This window comes from Equus quagga, chromosome 7 (genome assembly GCF_021613505.1).
Source record: "Equus quagga isolate Etosha38 chromosome 7, UCLA_HA_Equagga_1.0, whole genome shotgun sequence".
Lineage (NCBI taxonomy): Eukaryota > Metazoa > Chordata > Mammalia > Perissodactyla > Equidae > Equus > Equus quagga.
In genome coordinates this window covers 100,584,825-100,609,323 of record NC_060273.1, presented here as the reverse complement: position 1 = coordinate 100,609,323, position 24,499 = coordinate 100,584,825, and the positions used below count along the sequence as shown (strand labels likewise).

The 24,499-nt window shown below is 42.7% G+C and overlaps 1 protein-coding gene across 4 annotated transcripts in view; it reads right to left on the bottom strand.

Annotated features, from left to right (window-relative positions):
* Nucleotides 1-24,499, bottom strand: part of MCC (MCC regulator of WNT signaling pathway) — a 411,658-nt gene that overhangs the window by 245,774 nt on the left and 141,385 nt on the right. Inside the window, exon 1 of one of the 4 annotated variants that reach the window (XM_046665744.1) lies at nucleotides 12,453-13,011. The exons of the other annotated variants lie outside the window; for them this stretch is intronic. Within the exon in view, the coding sequence (XP_046521700.1) occupies nucleotides 12,453-12,509 (57 nt within the window). The 5' untranslated portion in view covers nucleotides 12,510-13,011. Of the gene's footprint in view, nucleotides 1-12,452; nucleotides 13,012-24,499 lie in introns of those variants that run through there. 4 annotated transcript variants of the gene reach the window in all.

Below are 24,499 nucleotides of genomic sequence, written 5' to 3'. Positions count from 1 at the left end.
CATTCAACATATTATCCTGACCCCAATATGTCATCATTGCTAGCTGGGGACATTTTAATGCCAAAGAAGAAAGATGCTCCATCTTTGGCACTTGGGGAATTAAAGGGTTTGAAGGCAGCTTTATCAGCATCAGACACTTTCTTTGGGAGTAATTACATGTATGTCCAGAAAGCATTTTCATAAGTAGCTCAGAAGCCCAAAATGAGAAACAGTCTTGGAAGTCGCTCTATCAGTCACACCAGAAGGCAGACGGCTTTCTGCCCCATGCTTCTATCAGGGCATCCTGGAAAAGGGAGGATCTCAAATTTGAGTTTAAATCTACCCATCCTAAGTTGGAAGAAAAACTCGTCCTGTCCTGAGGTCGAACTCACCTATTTTCCCCCTACTTACTATTAACACCCTATTAACAATAAGCCCGGGTACAGCAGCCCCTGGACTATCTCATTCCCACAGTTCTCCTAAAGGATGACTTACTTGCATCCAAACACGTAATCAGAAGTGCTCCCAATCAAGCATGAAAATAAATTAGATTTTGGTTTAGCCAGGATTAGATTCACAGCACCAAGAAATAAAGAAACAGTTATCACACTTCCTGGCTACTCTCCACAGGCCCCTCTTGCTAAAGCCCTCTCCTAAAACTCCTCTTTAAATACTGTGAAATCACAGCATGTCAGTGAAGAAATGTAACTCTTTGAATGCCATGAACATAACTCTTAACTCTGGTATCTGCCTAACATTGCTAGAATTGCTAGTCTGTCTGGAAGGAGAGTTGCTGGGTGTCAGCCTGTGAAATGCACGCTGGCTCCACAATGCATCAGGAAGTGACTTCTTCCTGGACACCATGGAGGAAGGAGACCCCTGGGCTTGGGAGAGCCCAAGTGTTTTCTGTGGAGACACAATTTACTCCCATGTCTCATTTTACACTCACTGTTACTACATCTGGAAACACCAAGGAGTGAGCGCCATGCAAAGCCACAACTACGGAGAAAAAGAGACACGGACTAAGGAGAAAAGGGAATTGATATCCAAAAAACAGGAAGAACTCTTACAATGCAACAACAAAAAAATCCCAAACAAACCAATTTAAAAAATGGGCTAAGGATTTGAATAGATATTTCTCCAAATAACATGCGGCCAATAAGCACAGGAAAAGCAGCTCAACATCAGTAATCATTAGGGAAATGCAAACAGAAACCACAATGAGATACCACCTCACATCCATTTGGACAGTTGTTACTTAAAAAACAAAACAAAACAAGTGTTAGCAAGGATGTGGGGAAGTTGGGACCTTTGTGCATTGCTGGTGGGAATGATGGAAAATGGTGCAGTTGCTATGGAAAATGGTATGGAAATTCCTCAAAAAAATTAAAGATAGAATTACCATATGTTCTAGCAATTCCACTTTTGAGTATATACCCAAAAGAAGTGAAAGCAGGGACTCAAACAGATATTTGTACGCCCATGTTCATAGCAGTATTATTCACAATAGCCAAAAGGTGGAGGCAACTCAAGTGTCCATCAACAAATGAATGGATAAACAAAATGCATTATATGCAAACAATGGCATATGCTTCAGCTGTAAAAAGGAAGGAAATTCTTACACATGCTACAACACTGTTGAACCTTGAAGGCATTATGCTGAGGGAAATAAACCAGTCACAAACGGACAAATACTGTATGATTTCATTTATGAAGGATCTAGATTAGTCAAATTCATACAGAGAGAGGAAATAGAATGGTAAGTTGCCTGGGGAGAGGTGGGGAATGGGAAGTTAATGTTGAATGGAGACAGAGTTTCAGTTGGGGAAGATGAAAAAGGGCTGGAAAGGGATGGTAATGAAGGTTATACTACAATCGCAATGTACTTAACTCCACAGAGCCCATACATTTAAAAATGGTTAAAATGGTAAATTTCAGGTTATATGTATTATTCCACAATTTAAAAAAAAGGATAAGAGGATTGACCAAGTCATGCAATGTCAATACACAGCAGCTAGCAAACCAGCCAGACAGTAAGCCATCTCATTATTCCCCCCAAAAAAGAACAAAACTGCTCTTTTAGATTTTCACACCTGCTAGACCCATAAAAACCCACCGAGAGAAACTACAATACCCCTAAGAATCATAGTTAGAGCTAAAAATATCGCTCTATTTTAATAAAGTGATTAGCGGTAATATCGTATGTAGACAAGATTTCCTGAAGAATTAGACTTTCTCCTTTTAAAATAATTACAGAATATTACAAAATACATACTTTAAAGCAAATCCTGTGACAGATAAACAGAGGAAGTTGAGGTAGAAGAGAAAAACACATCCCTGGGTGTTAAAAAAAAAAAAATCTAGGGGACCGTCCTGTGGCTGAGTGGTTAAGTTGGAACATTCCACTTTGGCAGCCCAGGGGGGTTCATCGGTTTGGATCCTGGGTGCGGACCTACACACCACTCATCAAGCCATGCTGTGGCAGCATCCCACACAGGAGAACTAGAAATGACTTGCAACCAGGATATACAACTATGTACTGGGGCTTTGGGAAGGGGAAAAAAAAGAGGAAGATTGGCAACAGATGTTCACTCAGGGCCAATCTTCCTCTCTCTCTCACTCACTCACACACACACACACACACACACACACACACACACGCACGCAAATCTAGATTCCACATTTCCCCCTCTGCCACTAGCCAGCCTTATTTGGGCCTCAGTTTCCTCATCTGTCATGCAAATGGTTTGGATAAGATAAACTCCAAATCAAAGATAAACTTAATGGCACCATCCATTAAAAGCATCTCCTTTGTCCAATTCGATGCTTACCAGGCAACTTTCTGGTCATCATCTCTCAAATAGCTTTTCAATAGGAAAAAAATGTCAGCTTTCTAGGATCCCTGGAGCTATACTTGTTATAAAACAATAAACTGATAACTAAAGTTCATAAAAATAAAGCCAGTGATTCTAAATGATGGAAGGAAATTGGTCCAAGTGACAGTGGAAAGTAGAGCCCAGCTATTCTAATTCAGACCCAGTCATATTCTGCACCATCAGCATCCATCCACAGTGGACCATCCATCAAGGGAAGGCAGTTTTCAAATCATTCTTGGTCAGTGTCCATACCATTCAGTTCTTTAAACCATTCCTTTTAAGGGGAAAATGAACTCAAATACTCTGAAGATGTCCGAAAATAATTATAGTTTATTTTCATGGTATATAACAATTATTTCTGATTGGAGAAAGTGACAGAATTTGAAAGTTTGGGAATGTGCATAGGCTCTAAGGGAGTCAGGGAAGCAAAACGGGAAGCTTTTGGTGACTGATTACTCTACCCTCTTCTGAAAATACTTGCTTTAACAGGCTTCTGGGGTACAACCTTCCTGGCCTTTTCTTTGCTAGTTCCTCCTCTTCCCGACATCTCCCTCACCCTGCCCCAATAAAACAATATATGAAAAGGATAAAAAAAACCCATAATAATCAATGCAGGCGCATGTTCAAAATCCTCCAGCGAAGTCCAGATTCTTTCCCAGAGCCTACGACGCTACAGGTGATCTAGCTTCTCAGACCTCACCTCCTTCGCTCTCTCCTTGCTCACTGCACTCCCAGCTACATCACCTCCTTGCTTAACACTGCAAGCATGCTCTGGTCTCTGCACCTTGGCCCTGTTCCTGCCTCTGCCTGAAATGATCCTCCCCCACCTTCACATGGCTATACCCCTCATTTCATTCAGGTCTCAAATCAAAGATTGCCACAGACAGGTCTTCCCAGATCACTAGAATAGCACCCCTCCCTCCTTCATTCCCCGTGTATTTTCTCTTTTTAGCACCTATCACCACTGGACATACATCCGTCACGTGTACCATCTGTCTCCCTCTAGAATGGAGGATCCATTAGAACAGAGACTACATCAGTTTTGTCTGTCTGTATCCCCAGACCTAAGAACAGCATCTGGCATGTAGAAGGCAACAATATTTGTTGAATGAATAAGCAAATGAGGAATAGAGAATAAGTTACAGTAAAAATAAGCAAACTAAATTCCCTCAAATGGGCCCCCTAAGCAAAATAAAAAATTGGTCAATCCAACACACCTGTCACACTAAACGGCAACTGGAATTTGGTCCAAAAAAGTAATTTTGAGGTTTGTTGATGCCCTACTATGTCACATATAGCCTAGGTGCTGTCCCTGCCTTCAAAGATCTCATGGTCTCCCAGGGAGGCTGTGGATAATTACAGTAAGTGTTCTGAAGACAGATGAAGGAAGGAACAACTAACCTGGGAGGCCGGGACGGGCCCTGGCAGAGGCAAGTCATTGCAAGTGTGTCACGCATTATATGGACAAGTCTACGCAACCCACAGGAAACAGGGACAAGCAATTACTCCTACTCGTCCCACACAACCAACCAGAGGACTCCACTGCTTTTCTAATTGCCAGGCAATCTTTTTCCATGTTGGCATTCTTCCCTTGACAACTGCTTCAACAGTTCTCACAAATCCAGCTGGAGTCGTTAACTGACATGCGTGCACACACACCGGGTTTTCGTGAACCTTTCTGTTCTCAGGTAATCAAACACTACAGCCTTTGGCTTAAAACGCATTTCCACCTCTGGCCCCATATGTCTCATATGTGTTCCAAGCACTGATCAAACATCGTGACAAGGAATATGCCACAAAACATCCCACCAACCAAAGCATCAAGTAGCTCTTAGCACACAGTTTTCCCAGCCCAATAGCTTTTATTGCTTATTGACCAAGTTAACAAACACTAACCTGTAGCTTTTTGTACGACAAGTAGAAGCAACAGCTGCTAATTCTGGATTCTTTTTCCTAACCTTTCTCAAGGTTTAATGTGTTTGCTGAGTTTAAGAAATATCTTGAAAGATTTGCACACATAAAGTGCTTTACAATCTCAGTCACTCCTTATGATGACGCAAACCTTCCAAAACACGTCCTCTTTCCTCTATGTGCTAGTTTGGGCTGTTTCTGTTCAGCAAGAGCAAAAGGATATTTGCTAGGAAGAGAGGAATAGCTCTGTGGCTCCAGTAAATATTTACTATACAAACTGAAGTTCTGTTTATCTGTGTAATCCACCTTATTCTCTCCTCGTTTCTTTTCAAGAAACCACTGCTAGGAATCTAGGTGCGGTTGGAGGGGTTGAGAAAATACGTGCATATAATTTATCTCTGCCATGATATCCTCTTGCTGACATAAAATTCCACATCCTAACTACTATCAATTTTCTGAGTCTTTTTGTGACTTTCTGATTCTTAATCTTGTCAACACAAACCTCTTTCCTAGAATCTAGAGATTACTTAAAAACGTAATCTTGTTTTTCTGAAATTTGATTTCTTGGATCAAAACCTAAATTTGAAATCTTTGTTCATCAACAGTTTCTGAATTTTGCCGTAAATGCAGGTTTCACCTTCCAGTTACAGTCCCACTTTGGAGGACATACGACCTGCGCTGGGTAAATTAGCTTCAGGCAGCCATTAAAACAGCACCCTTAAGTTTATTTCCTGGGGATCACCATCACGTTCCCTACTCTAGATGGGTGCCCCGCTTGCTCAAAGTTCTAGCACCTCAAAGCTGGTAGCCGCAGTCCTGTAAGTACTTTCTTAAGACGAAAAAGTCCTGGGATTACGGTAGAAACTTCTCCATTGCACAAGGCACTTCCTCAGAAACAAGGTTCTCTCTCTGCTTTCAGGTCCACGGCCGTCTCAGTTCCCGATCACCTGCCTGGTCTTGACTATCCTCCTCAAACCACATTTCTCCTTTTTCCTCTTACTCTGCCTACCACCTAGTTCTAGCCACATTTGATCCACTTCCCCTTGCCTGCTGGGTTTGACTCATGGCCTCACTGCCACGTTCAGCACGTGCTTCCTCAGGCCCTGGCTGCCAGCAGCTGTCTTGCCACGCAGCCCTGGCCGCCGCCCTCTCTGAGTTCCCTGGCTTTCTTCACCAACCTCAGTGCTCTGCAGCCCCATAGTGATTGGCCTATTAGCAGCAGGAGCCTAGAGTCCCACCTGCAGGAATGGGAGAATCCCAAGTCTTGTGACAGAAGAAGCCTTATTCTCATTCTGGCCCCTCAAATATTGTAGCACTAAACCCTCAGGCACCTCTGAGGGCGTAAGCAGTGGGACAGACGTCCTGGTGCCCCATCTCCCTTGCCGGAAAGGGGGACAGAAGGGAAGGCCTCCTGGATGAGGATCACCCTTTTCTTTATCAACAAATCTGCATTTAGGGCTCTGCAAAAATCAATGCCTAAGAATTCCTCAGCCACTTGGAGGTGATGACAGTGATCACATCCCTTTAATCATATCCATTTCATTTTTATCAAAAACATTTATCTGGGTATTGCACAGAGATTACAATACAAATCAAGTTAAACAGGCTTATTAAATAGAATACTCCTTCCTAGGAACACATGATCAAAAGCTGAGAGCAGTAACAGAAACTAATGAAAGGAAACCATACACACGGTGGAGCTCTGGAGAAAGCCCACCTGCGCTGCCTCTTGACTCTACCATTTATAGTCTGTAGAATCTTGGTAAGTTTTTTCACCTCTTTATGCCTCAATTTCTGCACCTGTAACATGGACATAATAGAATGTATAGTAGTCCTTTCTTTTGCTTTGCACGGTTTCAGTTACCCACAGTCAACCATGGTCTCAAAATATTAAATGGAAAATTCCAGAAATAAACAACTCATAAGTTTTCAATTGCATGCCCTTCTGGGTAGCCTGATGAAATCTTGTGCTGTCCAGCTCCGTCCCTCCTGGAATGTCAATCACCCCTTTGTCCAGTGCATCCATGCTGTATTTGCTGTATACACTACCATACACCATCAGCCCCAGTGGCCCATTAGTCACTTAGTAACCAACTCCTCAGATTGACTGTCATGGGATCACAGTACTTGTGTTCAAGTAACCCTTGTTTTACTTGATAATGGCCCCAAAACGCAAGAGTAGTAGTAATGCTGGCAATTCAGATATGCCAAGAGAAGTTATTGTTGTTGATCTCTTACTGTGCCTAATTAAAAATAAACTTCATCACAGGTATGTATGTATAGGAAAAAAATATAGTACATACAGGGTTTGGTACTATCTGCAGTTTCAGGCATCCACTGGGGGTCTTGGAACATATCCCTCGCAGATGAGGGGGGAACTACTGTATCTTGTAGGGTCTTTTGATAATTAAGCATGTCGATACCTGGGAAATGCTTAGAAAATGTTAGCTATTATGAACCGCTGAATTAAAGCTAAAAGACAAAACAACAGAAACTATTGCCAGACATTGGGAATTAAGAGAGCAGGGTTTTAGACAAGGCTTTGTTGTTTTGTGGCCTCTGGACTAGATTAAAAATGGTTGCAAAATCTTCATCACATCCCCCCTGGAGAGCTGGGATCCATTTCTTCACCCCTTTGAATCTGGGCTCAGCATGCAGTTTAGACAGAACACACGGAAGTGACTCTGTGTCCGTATCAGTCCTACATTTTAAAAGAACTGGCAGCTTCCACCCCCTCCTCGGAACCCAGCTGCATGCTGAGAGGAGACCCAAGCAACCACATGGGTTAGGCCCGTGTAGGAGAGAACTGAGGTGATGCCCACAGCACAGTCAGCACCAGTTTGTCAGCCACGTGATTAAACCATTTTGGAAGCGGACCTTCTAGCTCCAGTCACAGACACAAGTCCTCCCCGCTGAGCTCTGCCCAAATTGCAAAACCATGAGAAAGTAAGACAGTTACTCTAAGCCTCTAAATTTTGGGGCAATTTGTGACATAGTCCTAGATAGCCAAGAAGCCTCAGACCATACACTTAAATCAGTTCCTCAAATTCTTTATTTATAAAAAAGGAAAGAGAGAGAACAGGCAAGGTGTTCATTCACTCAAATACCTGTAGAACACCTTCTACTGCCAGCCTCTGTGACAGGTCTCAACACTGCTCTTCTGGTGCTTATGATCTGTGGCTAAGACAGACGTGAAACAACTCATTACAACGAAGTGTGATTCTAAAGACAGAGGAGTATAAAGAACTATAGAGGGGTGTGGGAATACTGTGTGGTCTTACAGGCACTTCCAACTCTGATGTTTTGAAATTTGATGATAAAGAGTAGGTATATCTATGACCTAAGCCACTAAGAGATAGTCATACAAGATAATCTCTCTACAGAACAATTTTCTCCCATCCAAATCTACCTCACAATTAGAGTATCGGTGAAGATGTGGGTTTCAACAGCTACCCAACAAGCACATGGTGAAAGCATGGGGAGCTGCCTCTAGAGCCTACATTCAGGAGCGCAATAATCTTAGGTAAGAGAGGCTTTGAATAAAGAGAGAAGGAGAGAGTAAAGGAAGTGCGATTTCCAGGGGCAACTAAGGTTTCAAAGTAAAGAGTGAGAGAAGAATTTTACCTGTCTATTGTTTAATGTGTAAAAGGCAAAGAATACAAGTTGATTGCTTCAGACAAATTATTCCTTACAGAGGGAAAGAATATTTTTTCATCCCCAGAGTTCTAAATGATTGCCAGGAAACAACAAACTCTTAAGATAAGTTTTTCTTTTGCTACAAAAATAGGTAGCTGTCTACCAGACAAGCAGATCCAGCAGACGCATAGCCTATAAAGATGAGTAAATTCAAGTTGTGTCCTGATAATGCTGCACCTTAAGACATCTTCCTCCCAAAGTCTGAATTATTCTAAGAACCAAGTGATATGATTGTGACGGTGAAACAAGGTTAAACTACATACTGGTCCCACAAGTTTTTCCAAGACAAACAAAACTAACTGCTGACTGAAAACCCATGGCCGAGAGGGAGAAGATTTAAAAGCCTTACCTTGTCAAGGTTTGGGAGAATTTAATCTAATACTGCCGAAATTGAGTCCACTTTGCTTCCTGATCATAGGGGAGAGAGATTGAAAGCCAAACATTTAATCTTCTAAGTACTTTTGATTTGGCTGATGTTGAAGTCCTTCCTTAACCTCACATTAGAAAAAGAAAAACATCCTTTGAGTCTTTGATAGGGACAGCAAATAGCCAAGAAAAAAGAATGGCCAATTCATGCTTCTCAAATTTTCCTTTTGCCTTACTGTTAATGCTAAGGATTAGTTTGCTTTGGTTAAAGTGTTCAGACTTGATATAAGCCATTTGTAGCCACGGATAAATAAAAACATTTTGAATGTCCATAGGTAGAGGCAATTTTACTATCTCCTATAATCATCTCACAGGATCTTAAACAGCTATTGTTCAAACTAAAGACACAAAAGGAACACATTCATGAATTTCCTGTTTTTCCATTTTAAAGTTCTCACACATGCAAAACACCTCATGCCCAACACCCAGCTCTACGTCTCCTCATCCTGAGTCCCTAACACCCAAATCCCATGCCGCCCCCTACCCCGCCTTGCTTGTATTCCCAGAGCACTATAGGCAGAAGCCGACACCTCAACTGTCAAAACATGCTTTTCTCAGGAACAGGACCAGCAGATTACAACCAGAAATTGATTCAAGTCACTCCCCCTTGTTTAGGATGTCATGGAATCAGATGTCAAAGACTCAATGATTCCTGTGGCTAGAGGATCCCTGTAAAAGCGGTAAGCTCACAAGTCAACGTCAATGAGAGAGGCCTCTTGTTCATGATACCTAGAATAATGCCAGCCCCTTTCAGAGTTTTTCCCGCCCCTGAAATGCCTGGTGAACATCAGGCTGAATCTGACCCCTTGGTGACCTCCAGACAGCGGTGAGGCTCCTGGGTAATCAGATATATGGCACTAAAGGGGCCCCTGAGGGTTTTTATTAGCTCTGCTTCCAGGTGAGGAGAAGGAACCTACCATCAAAAGGGGATGACAACTCTGCCCTCCCAAGACGTTAAAGCAAAACCAGTATTTAAGAGAAAAATTAGGGGCTGGCCCCGGGGCCAAGGGCCAAGCAGTTAAGTTCGCATGCTCTGCTTTGGCAGCCTGGGGTTTTGTCGGTTCAGATCCTGGGCGCGGACATGGCACTGCTCATCAGGCCATGCTGAGGTTGTGTCCCACATAGCATAACCAGAAGGACCTGCAACTAGGATATATAGCTATGTACTGGGGGGCTTTCAGGAGAAGAAGAGAGGGGAAAAAAAAAAAGATTGGCAACAGATGTTAGCTCAGGTGCCAATCTTAAAAAAAAGAGAGAGAGAAATTACAGTGAAAAGAAGAAACTCCTTTACAACAAAGACCTCATGTAAGAAAAATAAATGAATTGTATTCAGATCTATGGATCCATATGGATATTGATCTACGGATATTACAGAAAAGGTAAATGCTCCAACTATTGCCCATGATAAACTGAACTGAAACTTAGGGTCCACAAGGAATGAACCACACCTACTCCCTTGCCTTACAAATTCTCCTTAGACATACCCTAATTTAAAACATATATGAAAACTAAAAATAGCTACCCTTCCAGTCTACAGCAACTACTCAATCTGCAAGGAAACTAGGATTGGGGGAACAGAGGCGCAACTAAATCACTGAACCTCAAAAGAAGGCCAGAACCGAATGAACAGACACTGCGGGAGAGGAAAGAAAATTTGGTCAAGGACAGGATCGGGCAGAAACTTTTTTATTTCCTTAGAGACAAAACTATGTCCTCTAATGCTCAAATACTATTGCTCCAACTCATGCAGCGGCCACGAAACACCCTCAACTCTTTCCAGTGGCCACAAGTTTTCTAAGGAATGCTTAAGGAGTGGTACAACTGGGCAAAGACTGGAGAGTTTTACCTCCCGAGTTTCATAGATACTCTCGGTTCATCTAATGCATTCACTGACCTGCCAATACTATTCATGTCAACCCAGACCTCCTCTTTCTTGATTCAGCAATCTAGCTGCCTTCGTCCTAAATCTGTGATTCATTTTTAAAAAAAGGTAACTGAATAGCACAGTTCAGGAGACAGAGAGTTAAAGCTTCACGTAGAAAATAAACAATGTGAAAGGCCTGGGAAAGACTCTCTGCAAGATATATGCCCCTTAGTTTTTTATTTTTAAATGACGTTAGAAGATAAGTCAAAGGCTTCTCATTAAGGCGTTAGTAACAGAGCACGGTCCTAGGTTCTATTTCAGATTTGAAACCTCTCCCCGAATGTAAAATTGGCAAAAAAAAATCACTTAGGTCTTCGTGCCTCTTCCCCCACCTCCCATTTTTAAGGTAAGCCCTCATTCTTAACATCTCCCCAACCTTCTACAGCACAGTGGAAACCACGGGGATTAGGAAATGGCTCTATCTCATCTGGCCAACACCTCAAAACGCTAGTCCAAACCAGAGCAGGGACAGCACAGCAGCAAGACACTTAGAGCCCCAGGCAGGGGCGGACTGCATTCACTGCTGGATACCTGCCACAGACCTACTCGGGTTTCCCCCGTCCAAGCCCCCTCTCTTCCCACCACCAGCCCTCTCCCCACAGTGAAGGCTCCTTCCTTTCATTTTCCCTTCATGGTTGGTAATCTGACATCACCTCTATCTGCCTTCCGGCTGTTTTTACACTGGTCTCCTTTTTTTCCCCTTTCCTCTCTTCAGCCATACTCAAGACACACCAACTATTTGTTCTACTTTTGCTCCCATAAATGGCTCAGTGATGGTGCTAAGAGGAAAACCCACAGACACCAAACATCCTGCTGCAGACGCCAATCTCACAAACCTTCTCCTCTCTTTCCAGCATCCAGTTCTGTAGGTTTCCCACTTTTCAGGTATTCAAAGCCTCGGGGGGATGTGCTCGAGGCATCCCTAAAGTCATCAAAAAAGGTGGCTTCCAGCAGCTTACTGCTCACATATTTGCATACCGTTTGATGTAGCTTTAATTTCAAAAGCTGGTCTCAAACACTCAAGTGGATATGTTACAGTGAGAGGCAGGAATTGCAAATCCGCTTGCCTCAAAGACTCAGGAGTCCAGTCCTGGGCAGGAAATAAAGTTCTAAGTGGCTTTGATGTGCTCCCCCTCCATTACCTCCTCCGGCGAGAGACCACCTTGCCTGAACTTAACCAAGCGCATCACACGTGGGTGCCAAGTGGTAGACTTAATAATCCAATAAACTCCCCAGCCCCACCAAATTAGTTACCATCGGCTTAAGCTCTACTCGGATTTCCATGTATTTTGCCGACTACGAAAAGACATGTTGTACATAAACTGGGGAAAGAGGGTGGGAAGGGGCAGGACCCGGACTGTGGAGAGTAAAACGCCTTGGCGGCGTAGTGAGAGCTTGTTTCTTTCTTAAGCCACTCATTTCAGCCTGAAATATCAAGCCAGTTCAGGTCATTTCCTGAGTAGCACTACAAGTTAAAACAAGATCCAGAAAATCTATTAATCTTTAATTGGGCTGCTTCCAGACTGGGAGCACGAGGGGGTGGGGTGTAGAGCTGGGGGGAGGGGGATGGCGAGGGAGGGGGGGTTGTTGAAAAGCAAATAGCTAACAAACCAGAGCTCCCAACCTCAGCTGTTTCTTACCTCACTCAGCTCGGCCGAGGAGTCGTTTCCATATTTCACGGCAACTCCAGAATTCATGACTGCACTTTTCAGAGCCGAGCTCCTCCTCCTCCAGGTCTCGGAGCTGATAAGTTGGGCTTAACAGGCTCGATACCCACTGCTTGGTCCTTTCTGGCACATTTTAGTCCAGACAGCGTGAAGCCCAAACGGAGGATGCAAGCACTCCCAGAAGGAGCAGAGCCGGCTCGCGTTCACGGACGAGCCATTGCTGCAGGAGGCTGGGTGGCGTGGCGCGCTCGCAGCTGCTGCAGCGGCCGAACCGGCGCGGGGACCCGCCCGCGCGCGCCCACCGCCGGGTCCCGGGGCAATGCCACCTTCGGCGCCGCCTCACCACTCCTACGGTGCCTCACCGTCCCCCATTACCGGGCTGGAAGGCACCTCCCAGCAGGATCTGGCACCCTAGTAGGCTTCGGCGAGCTCCCGAAGAAACCAGGGCGGCAGGGCGAGGAAGATCCGCGCCTCGGGTTCCGGGGAAGGAAAGAAAGCGAGAGAGAGCCGGAGTGGGGCTGCACTTCACGCTGAAGTTTCCCTTCCGAATCGTCTGGAGTTGTAAGCGGTTTCTGATTGAACACAGCTGTCTAGCTGCTGGCTACGGGGTGCGCGGAGGAGGCGGGGCCAGAAAGAGAAAAGGGGGAAAAAAAAAATGGGAGGAGACCGAGCAGAGGAGACCGTGCAGCGAGAGCAGGCATCCTTCCAGCTCCTGCGATAGTAATTACAGGACCCCAGTCCAAGGAGGGAGAGAAGAAACAGGAAAAGCCACCTGAGTAATTGTGCAGAAAAATTAGAAAGAGAAAAAACAAAACACTTCCCTCCTAGAAGCCACTTTCCATGATTTAATAAGGTCGAGACAAATCTGAACACTGTACATCGGGCAGCGCTGCGCGCTTCTCATGGTACATTAAGATTTTACAAGAGTACGGGGCAGTCATTTTCCCTGATCAGTCTAAAGTCAACACTGAGGGTGTAAATTCACTGTCAAACTCCCTCTCTGTCGCTGGGGCAGATTATATTTTCTGCATGTCCATAATAAAGATTAAGATGCCCCATCCCTTGAAAGATGTAAGACAAACTCAAATTCCTCATCCTCCCCAACCCCCAGACCTTCCTTAAAAATCTTGCTGCTCATCTCAGCGGAACTAGACTTGTATTTCTGGGGTTTGGAGTATGACTCAAAAAAGATGCAAGGGGCTGTTATATCCAGTGGACTCCTGGAATCAGAGCTCCCCTTCAGCCTTGAATTTCCCTGAGGTAAAAACATTTGGGGGTTTGGCGGGCGGAGAGGGGGCTGAGACTTTCTCTCCAACAAAGGTTAAAGTCTCATTGAACTTGAGATGCACTGAAAAATGTTCTGATCCTTTAAAATAGCAGGTCTGCTGGATTGCTTAAGAGGCCTCATCAGTCTCTTTCTAGACAATGGGAACAAAATGTCTCCATTGCGAATGACAGATCTTGGCATTTCCTGCAGCCTTCTCTGAGAAAGCCATTGTATTGTTAATTTCCAAGGTCTTTTTTTTTCGTTAATCAAATAGGATGTTTACTTTGCTCTTTAAGAAAGAGCAAAGAGCTTGATGATTTGCATGTCTTCTTGCCCATCTCCCTTCCTGTTACGTTCATTCATTGCCTAATGGAGCCACTACTGGGATGAGGAAGAGTTTTGCTGCTTTTCTGGAGCACTGGGTCTCACGTTCTTGGATGCTGCCAGACTAGAGCATATTAGGATAAGTTCCTCTGCATGGGGAGGAGTTGGGAAGCCAATTATGTTACTTATTTATTCATTAAAACCTGTTGAAAACTGTGCGCTTGAAGATGAAGATGGTGGTGAAAGAATATAAAAATATAAAGAAGACTCAAGCACTAACCCTGCCCATAAGGTGTTTACAATCTCATAAAACATAAACAGAAATGAAAATTCTAGATAGAAAATGATACAGGCCATAAAAGCAGTACAAATGAAGATCCACTGCCGTTCAGAGGATGGAAATAGGATTTTGGCGAGGTCAGCTTGGCGGAGAACTCTGTGAAGGACTCTTAGGAGAGGCAGCATGTGAGCTGATCTTTGAAGAATGTGCTGAGCCCAGCGGAGACGGGGAGTAAGGAGAAGGTAAGCCAGGCAGTAGGAGCACGGTAAGAGGAAGGGTGACTGGAGACTGGAATGTACAAAGAGTGAGTGGCGTTCCATTCTGGAATGGAACCTGGATTAGATAAGTGGGTTGAAGCCAAATTGTGGCAGTTTTGAGTGCCAGGCTAAAGAAATGGGACTTCCGATAGGCAATGGAGAGCCGCTAAAGGTTTTTGAACACAGAAATAATAGGACCAGAACTGTGCTTTTAGACATTCCAGTGGATTTGTATCACACTCATGAGTGACATGAATTCAAGTGTGCTCAGTGTGATTCTGGTGTTTAAAGAAACCTATTTTTCATTCTAGATGGTCCCTAAAACCAAGCAGATGACTTCATCTGGTGTTCAACCAAAATAAAGGTGATTTGTTCCAAAAGGGGAGGAAAAATTGGCAGGTTGAACTTATTAAGAAGCAGTATGTCTACAGACTCTACTTTATGGGCAATATAAAGCATTTGCAAGAATAATGTTGACTATATGGAATTTTCTTCTTAAACAAGGACTGTGATACTTAACCCCACATAAGATGCAACTCCACTACAGTCTGACAGCAGTAAATGTGGTAATGGGAAATGGGGGGCAGCTCGGTGATGTAGTGGTTAAGTTCGTGCACACCGCTGAGGCCTGGGGTTCATGGGTTTGGATCCCAGGTGTGGACCTTCACACTACTCATCAAGCCACGCTGTGGTGGCATCCCACATACAAAATAAAGGAAGACTGGCACAGATGTTAGCTCAGGGCCACTCTTCCTCACCAAAAAAAAAAGGGGGGGGGATGAACATGCCAATTGAACTATCTCAACAGTCCAGCAAGAGGCTAAAAGAGCCTGAATTAAGTTGGGGCAATGAAAATGGATAGGAGAAGGCAGATGTAAGAGATTCTATAGAAAGAGAGTAGAGAGAAACTGTGGTAAAAAGAGGAGAACTGAAAAATGACTTACAGGTCTAGAACTTGTCTGAATGGAGTTTGGGGCAACATCCTCAACAAAAACAGGGATTCCAGAGAAGAAGTGGGTTAAGGAGGAAACTACGTTTGGGATATCATAAGTTTGAGATGGCATCTGGATATTCAAGTGGAGATGTTCAGCAGAAAGCTTTAAATGGAACTATAGAGATAAATCAGGGTTGAGATGGAGATAAAGGTTTGGGGGTTACCCCTATTAGAATAATAAATAAAACCATGAAACCAGGAAAGGTTGTCAAGGAAGAGAGGACAGAGAAAACAGAAATGGTCTGAGGACCTTATCTTAATGAAAGTCTTCTTCATGGAGGTAAAAGCATAAAAGAGGAAACGGTGGGGAAGGCCAGTTAGAGAAATGGGAAGACGGCCAGGAAAACTCTGAGTCTGGGAGTCTGAGGGAGATGCCATCAAGGCAGAAGGCGCTGCATCAATATTATATGCTATGGGGGCAGAAGAAGCCTGAAGACTGGTAAAAGAGCATTTCAAAAACATTAATGTCCTTCAAAGATAAATTTCTACAAAGCTAAGGAGACAGAATGCAGATTACCACAGGGAAGGAGAAGGAACTGAGGGCGGTAATCATGTACTACTCTTTCCATAAATTTCATGGTGACAGGAAATCAGGAGATAGGATTGTTTCTTAGGGCAGATAAGCAATGTTGAGTAGAGGGTGGAATGGGCATGTGTGTAATCCGGGGCTAAGGGAAACCTTGCAGATACAGAGAGAAGGGAGATGGAGCAAAGTTCCTGAAAAGGGAGAGACAGAATGGCCAAGGACAAAAACCATGAGATTAGCTTTGGAGTCGGCTTGGAGAAGAGGAGGATGCTCCTTCCTAGGAGACCAGGAACAGTTGGGAGAGCTGGAGAATTTATAGACGACAAAAGAGAAGCCTTCACAGATACATAATAACTAATAGAATTGATTTGAAGAGTCATCCAACTTCCTCTGTGTGATTGTGGAGGGGTAATGAAGATTAATGATAACTTATAATCAAGTTTTAACTGAAGGAAAGGAAGACCATATAACTGTCTGTCAATGCAAGGAGAACAGAGTAGCTGTAACCCCCACCTCTGAATCTGTTCAAGCGTAGGTTAAAGGCTGGTGGGACACACTGAAAGCCAGTGGTATACAAAGTAGAGCTTCATGCAAGGAGGGGTTGTCCAAATTAGTTTTCTTTCTATCTAAGATTCCAGGAAATGAAGATTTTTTTGCTGTAATTTAAATGTTTTGTGATTTTTTTTCATCTCTTAGTCTAGTCAGAAATCAGGCTAGGAGTCTGTACTATTGAGAAAGCTAAGATATTGCTATAGACAAGGATGCAACTGGATCAATATCCTAAGTGCACTAGAAATACAAGGAGCACCTCAGCATGTCATCTCAGCACATCAAAGGGGAACAAAGCCCCAAGTACATTTCCAATACAATAAGAAAAAGGGCTGAAGATCAGCGCTCACTGTAGTTTACTAAGTGTATAACAGCATGCCTACACATCCTTTCCTACTGTGGCTGCCTCAACACGATCCCTATAGAAGAACTCTCCAAGTTCTGCTTCAGCAGAGAGTCAGTTCCTAATTGAGAGGTGTGAGCAGGAGGTGGCAGGGGAATTGATCAAGGTCAGGAGACAGGGCTGGGAGAAGGAGGAAAACTTGCTTTCCACTTAGGCAATACCCACGGGCCTGCGTTCCTCTCCTTCCTGGCCCTTGTCTTCCCTAGAGGCTTCTCATCTGGTCTCTGGGAGAAGAGGAGGCAGCTGCAGTCCTGGGAGAGTTCCTGGGAAAGCAGAAGTGGCTGTCTGCATGAGTGGCAGGGTCTGCATGCCGACTGCATGCTGTAGGCACACTGGCATTGCCTTTCTGCTGGAGGGCAACCTGGCCCCCCTGTGTACGGCTGCTGACCCCAGTGGATTTCTACATAGTAGGGATTCTATTCTGGGTCTTGTCTGTCCCTCTACTGGTAATAAACATCAGATTAACTGGAGCAATCTTGGGTAAAAGTCTTGAACCTCCAGCATTAAGGAAAGTGACTGAATCTCTGGGACTGGCTTGACCTAAGCCCTCATCTTTACCCCTAGGGTGTCGAAGCCACCCTTGCCTGCCACTGCAGTCTGCTGTGCTGAGTCAGGCCTAGCCTCCTAAAGCCCACACAAGGACTCAAACTCCAAAACTGCCCCCTTCTCCCTTGACTCTCTTGAGCTAAGCACAAGGTTGATACATCAGATTTTAGGAAGAAAGCAGTCTATTGAAGCTAATTCACAGGAAGGTGAAAAATACTTACAATCTTCTCAACCAAGCCCAAAGTATTTGCATTGTAAAAAGAGAATGCTTTGAAATAATGCTAAATTGGTGGGATTTCTTGAAGAAGAAAGTGACTTTTCAGGAGAAAGGGGGATTTCAGAACCCTGTGGAGATGCAGGAAGTCCCACTCCTCTAAGTCCTTGAGGGTGATAAAAGTCAGGGAGCCCTCAAAGTATACGCTCAAAAGAATTTCCTGCCCTAAATCTATAAGCCCATCCCACTCTCCCACCCCAATGAGTCCAGAAATGTCCTCCCCTACCCAATGCCTGTGGCCCTTTGTTCCGTCACCAAGCCGGCTCTTCTCTCAGGCCCTGGGCCAGGCCTAAGTCCAAGGTTGGGAGCCTCCAGCCAGCCTCAATGGCCCGCCCCATCACAGGCATCATTTGCTCCAGGTGCCACAACGTAAAGAATTCCAGAAGCATTGTACCGGATGACCTTTGTCTTCGTCTCTTTGTCCTCAGAGAACAACATTAAAAATCTAGAAGAAATTCTACAATCACCTAGCTCATCCCTGCATCCCATCAATCTAGGTGAGGATATGCAGGATCAGCAAGTCTGTGGTATTCATTCAAAAAAGGAAAAGCACGGGGCTGGCCCAGTGGCTTAGTGGTTAGGTTCACATGCTCCACTTCAGTGGCCTGGGGTTCATGGGTTCAGATCCCAGGCACAGACCTACACACCACTCCCCAGGCCATGCTGTGGTGGCATCCCACATACAAAATAGAGGAAGACTGCCACAGATGTTAGCCCAGCAACAATCTTCCTCAAGCAAAAAGAGGAAGATTGGCAACAGATGTTTGCTCAGGGCCAATCTTCCTCACCAAAAATAAAGAAAGAAAGAAAGAAACAAATAAATAAATAAAGCACCCACTGTGTGCCAGACATCATGCTGTGCCTTGGGATTCGGTGGTATATGGGACAGAAAAAATCCTTGCTTTCACAGAGCTAGCATGGTTGGTGGGAAATGATTAGTAAACAAATAAAGAAGATAGTTATAGCTTGTGGTGAGTGCTATAAAGGAATTAAATAGGGGCTATGATGAGGGGGAGCTGGCCTCTTAAAAGAAGCAGTCAGAGAAAGCCTTGATGAGGAGATAATATTTCAGAAGAAGGTCAAGAAGGAGCCAAGTAGGCAGGAAAAGGGGGAAGATGGCCAGGCAGAGGGAAGAGCAAATGCAAAAATCCCAGGGCAGAAAAGGGCTTGACCTTTCCAATAAATTTTAATAAACTTCAAGTTTTTAATTTAATTTAAATTTCAGTAAAAAGGTAGACAGTATGATGGAACATGATGAAAAAGACGATGGAGGAGCTAGACCATGCAGGATATGGATAGGCCATGGGTTTCATTTCGTGTGCATGGAGATGCCACAAGAAGACTTTAAGCAGAGCAGAAACAGGATCCAACTTAAGTTTTTAAAAGGTAAACCTACTCCTATACAAACTTTTCCACTCGGTAACCTAAAAAAATAGATAAAAGAAAGCTCTTCCTTTATACAAGTATTCCTGTGAATAAAGGAAGCATTGATTGACTGACCCTATTTTGCAACCTCTAATGATTTAATAGAGTTAGGTGTAAAGCACAGTGGGTACTAACATCACAAAGAGACAGACAAGCAAACGTGTGACTCCTAATGGAAGAATATAATACCACCTATGAAGGAAACCATCTTAGCAGTTTTTAACATGAAGGAATATATTACATTAACCATAGGGATGCCATCAGCAAAATCTAGGCTATAGCTCTACAGGCCAAACAATCTGGTTTCTTCAACAAATAAATTGCAAGACAGAAAAAAAGCTAGTGAATGAGTGAGATATTAATGGAAGGACAACCCTATAGACATATCAACCAATTGCAATATGTTGTCCTTATGGGATCTTGAGTCAAACAACCTGACTGTAAAAGATTATGATATTTGAGACATTCAGAAATATACTTTTCACATATTTGATATGAAAAATTATTAATTTTTTTAGATGTGTTAATGGTCTTGTGGTTATACTTAAAAATAGTGTTTATCGGGGCCAGCCCAGTGGAGCAGTGATTAAGCTTGCACATTCCACTTCGGCGGCCCGGGATTCACTGGTTCAGATCCCGGGTGCAGACATGGCACCGTTTGGCAAGCCATGCTGTGGTAGGTGTCCCACATAAAGTGGAGGAAGATGGGCGTGGATGTTGGCTCAGGGCCAGTCTCCCTCAGCAAAAAGAGGAGGATTGGCAGCAGGTGTTAGCTCAGGGCTAATCTTCCTCAAAAAAGAAAAGAAAAAAAGAGTACTTATCTTTTATAGACATATATTGAAATATTTACAGGTGAAATGATATCATGTCTGGGATTTGTGTCAAAATACTAGAGGAGGCAAGGAAATAGATGGGGTTTTCAATGAACCAGACTGGAATGAATTGATAACTGTTAAAGCTGGGTGACAGGTATATGCGAGTTCATGTTATGCTCTCTGTCACTTGTATATGTTTGAAAATCTTCATAATAAAAAAGCCAAAAAGGGATAATTTTGCCTTTATGCAAAGAATGGCTTGTAGTGCCATAAAAGTAGAGCAAGGAAACCTGTTAAAGGCTATTGCAGTTGTCCAAGTAAGAGGATGCCTTTGGCTTGAAACTCAGTGAAATCAAGGAAGATGGTGAGAAATGGATGAATTTGAGATATATTTTTTAGGTAAAATTTACCAGACTTGGTGAATGATTGGAAGCAGGTAATGAGACAAAGACAGGAATCAGAATGACTATCAGTTTTGGGGTTGAACAATTGGGTATGGGAAGGAACTGAGTTTGGGGGAGTCAAGGGTTCCATTTTGGACACATTAAATTGGAGATTCCTATTTGACATCTAAGAGGATGTCAATAGCAGTTGGATAAATGAGTTCTGGGAGTGTCAGTCTAGACATATGGATTTGGAAGTCATCAGCAATAGATTATAGTTGATGTTGAAAGCCATGAGAACACATGAGGTCACTTAAGAAGAGAGTGAGTACAAAGATGCAGTCCTAGGACTTACCGTTGAAATGCTCCAGTATTTCCAGGTTGGGTAGAGGAAGAGAAGCCAACAAGGAAGATCGAGAAAAACCATCAATGAGGAAGAGCAAAACCGAAGATATGACATCACAGATGCCAAGAGACGAGTGAGTGTTTCAAGGAGAATGGCAACCTATGTGGAATGCTACTGAGAATTCAAGAAAGGCGACAATGAAGAGGTATCCTTTGGTTTTGGAGATTACTGGTGCCCTTGAGAGGAGCAATTTCATTAAGTGGTGGAGATGGATAGAAGCTTGATTGGTGTGCATTGAATAGTGATGAGAAAGTGAAAAAGTTGAGAGAGCACATTGAGATAACTTTTGAGAAGCATGTTACCCAAAGCCTCACTACTACTGAAATATCAGACATCTTGAACCAAAGTCCTAACTTCCACTTCTGAGCTTTTCTCCCTTTACTATGCCCCTTCAGTCAATTTACCTTACAGTCCAGTCCCTTGGCTGGGGTTAGAGATTCTGAGTTGTTAGCATGGTGGACCCCTCCCTAAACTGATAACTGAAGTCTGTTCCGTCATGCTGGGTCTTCACCTTATTGTTTATGAAATTGGCTACATTGCTTTTAGACCAAATAACTTACTGCTGTGAAATAGATGGAATGCAGTAGATAATTTGGTTAGTCTGTGTTTAAAATTTGCTAAGAAAAGAAATACTTGAAAACTATTTCCAGATTAAATCTCACACATAGAACAAACAAAAATCTAGCCTTCTCCAACTGCAAATGTAACCGAAGCAAAGAAAGCACCCCTGTGGTGTTTGTCTGTTTCATTAATTACATTCATGGACTGCCTTGCACCCAGCCTGGGCATTCTAGTAACATAGAATCATTTGGCGTCAACATCCCTGACATTATCAGTGGGGAATTCCTAGTTGAAATTCACTACCTTATGCAAGCATCATGTAATGCTTCAAAAACCTCTGTCTGATAAGATATTCTGGAGCCCAAAACTTAGTGTCTGTGTCATCTCCTCTTAAATACTCAAAGCATCTTTCAAAAATCTTTACTCATTTGTTCTCCACATTTCTTTAAACTATGTCGAATTGTCTATGGAAAGAAAAAATAATCAGTGGAGATTAGGGATTTGGAAATCCAAAAAAGTTAAAAAAAAAAAAAGTTTTAAGGCGTCTCAGGAGTACTTGCATATGGTAAATCTCCTGGAGAGGAAAAAGAAAAAAAATATGAAATAAATGCATGAAAATAGATGTAGTAAAATTTGGAGAACACGCTTAAACCAAATGAATTCCAAATGCCTGCCACTGTTATTTCTGGAGCTCTTTAGGAGGCTAAAACAGCATCATTCCATTACTCTTTTTTAGCTAGAATATGTTGCAGCAGCTTCCCCAAAGGGGCAGATAAATAATTAATATAACATAATGCCTCATAGATCTAATGACAAAGAAGGCAGTTAACTTGGCACTGTACCAAGCTGAAGGATGAAGAAAGAAGATCTGAAGCACAGGCTGGAGACAGCCATCAGCCCAGACTTTGAGTCCATGAAGTGCCAGTGGATGTGCTGCTGTGGTAGGGATTTCCGCAGGGATATGCTGAGTGAGGAGCAGGCCCTTGTCTATCTTGATAAGTCAACTTCCCTCTCCCAGCCATTCTCAGCTGTTTTGCACAATTGCCACATGAGCTCAAACTTTCCCTCCTAAGCAAATGCTCTTTAATTGGCATCTCTAGCCAAGACCCTTACTTGTGTTTAACATTAAACCATTAATGTTTTTTCCTGTGACTACCAGACACTTTCATTAAGTCTTGCCATCAACATAAATCATGTCTAAAACTGATCTTGTCACGTTCCGCAAAAACTAGCCTTAACTTCAGCTTGCAAATTTCTGTAAATGGAATCAGTTTCCAGTCTGATAACTCTGGAGTCATCTTCAGTTCCCTTCTCCTTCGTCTCCTCTCCCAGTCATTTGGCCCTCTCTTCTCCACTTGCTCTCCACTTTTACTGCGACATCATCTTCCAGGCCTTGTCCCTATAGTTTGGTAACTATAACTTAACAATGTGACTCAAGTCCAAATCATTCTGCGTACTCTAGCCAGCTATTCTTCTCCAAAATAACAGCTTTCTATCATATCATTGTACAAGCAAATCCTTTTTTAGAAGCTTTTTAAGAAGCTTTATTGAGATATAATTCACATACCGTAAGATTCACCTTTTAGCATGTACAATTCTGTGGTTTTTAATATATTCACAGTTATGCAACCATCACCACTATCTAACTTAGAACATTTTCATCACCCCCCAAAGAAACCTATACTCATGAGCAGTCACTCCCCATTCATCCCAACCACTAATCTACTTTATGACTCTATGGATTTACCTATTCTGAACTTTTCATATAAATGGAATAAAACAATATATGGCACTTTGTATATGGCTTCTTTCACTTAGTATAATGTGCTCAAAGTTCTTCCATATTCTAGTATGTGGCTGTACTTCATTCCGTTTTATTGCCAAATAATATTCCGTTGTATGGCTTTATCACATCTTGTTTATCCATTCATCAGTTGTTGGGCATTTGAGTTATTTCCACTTTTCGGTATTATGAATAATGTTGCTATGAACATCTGTGAGCAGGTTTTTGTTTACATAAGTTTTCTCTTGGGTATATACCTAGAAATGGAATTGCTTGGTAATAGGCTAATTCTATGTTTAACATTTTGAGGAACTACCAAATTCTTTCCCAAAATGGCTGCACATTTCACATTCCCACCAGCAATGTATGAGGGTTTCAATTTCTCCACATCTTCGCCTATACTCATCATCTGTCTTTTTTATTAATGGGTTTGAAGTGGTATCTCATTGTGCATTATCCTAATGATAGATGACGTTGAGCATCTTTACATGTGCTTATTAGCCATCTGCATATCTTCTGTGGAGAAATGGCTATTCAAATCCTTTGCCCATTTTAAATTGAGTTGTCTTTTTATTGTTAAGTTGTAAGAGTTCTTTATATATTCTGGAGACTAGACTCTTATCACATATAAATTTGCAAATATTTCTCCCATTCTGTGGGTTGTCTTTTCACTTTCTTAAAGGTGTCCTTCAAAGCACAAAAGTTTTTAATTTTGATGAAGTCCAATTTATCTATTTTTTCCTTTGTTGCTTTTGTTTTTGGTGTCATATCTAAGAAACTATTGCCTAATGCAAGGTCACAAAGATTTACTCCTATACTTTCTTCTAATAATTTCATGGTTTTAGCTCTTACATTGAGTCTATGATCAATTTTGAGTTAACTTTTTTTATATAGTGTGAGGTAAGGGTCTAACTTGATTCTTTTGCAGGTGGATAGCCAGTTATCCCAGTCCTATTTATTGAAAAGATTATTCTTTTCTTCATTGCATTGTCTTTGTACCCTTGCCAAAAATCAATTGGCCATAAATGTAAGAGTTTACTTCTGGATTCTTGATTCTATTCCATTTACCTGTGTGTCTATCCTTATCCCAGTACTCCACAGTCTTGATTATTGTAATTTTGTAGTAAGTTTTGAAATCAGAAAGTATGAGTCCTCCAACTTGGTTCTTTTTCAAGGTTGCTTTGGCTATTCTGTGTCCCATGCACTTCAATATGAATTTTAGGATCA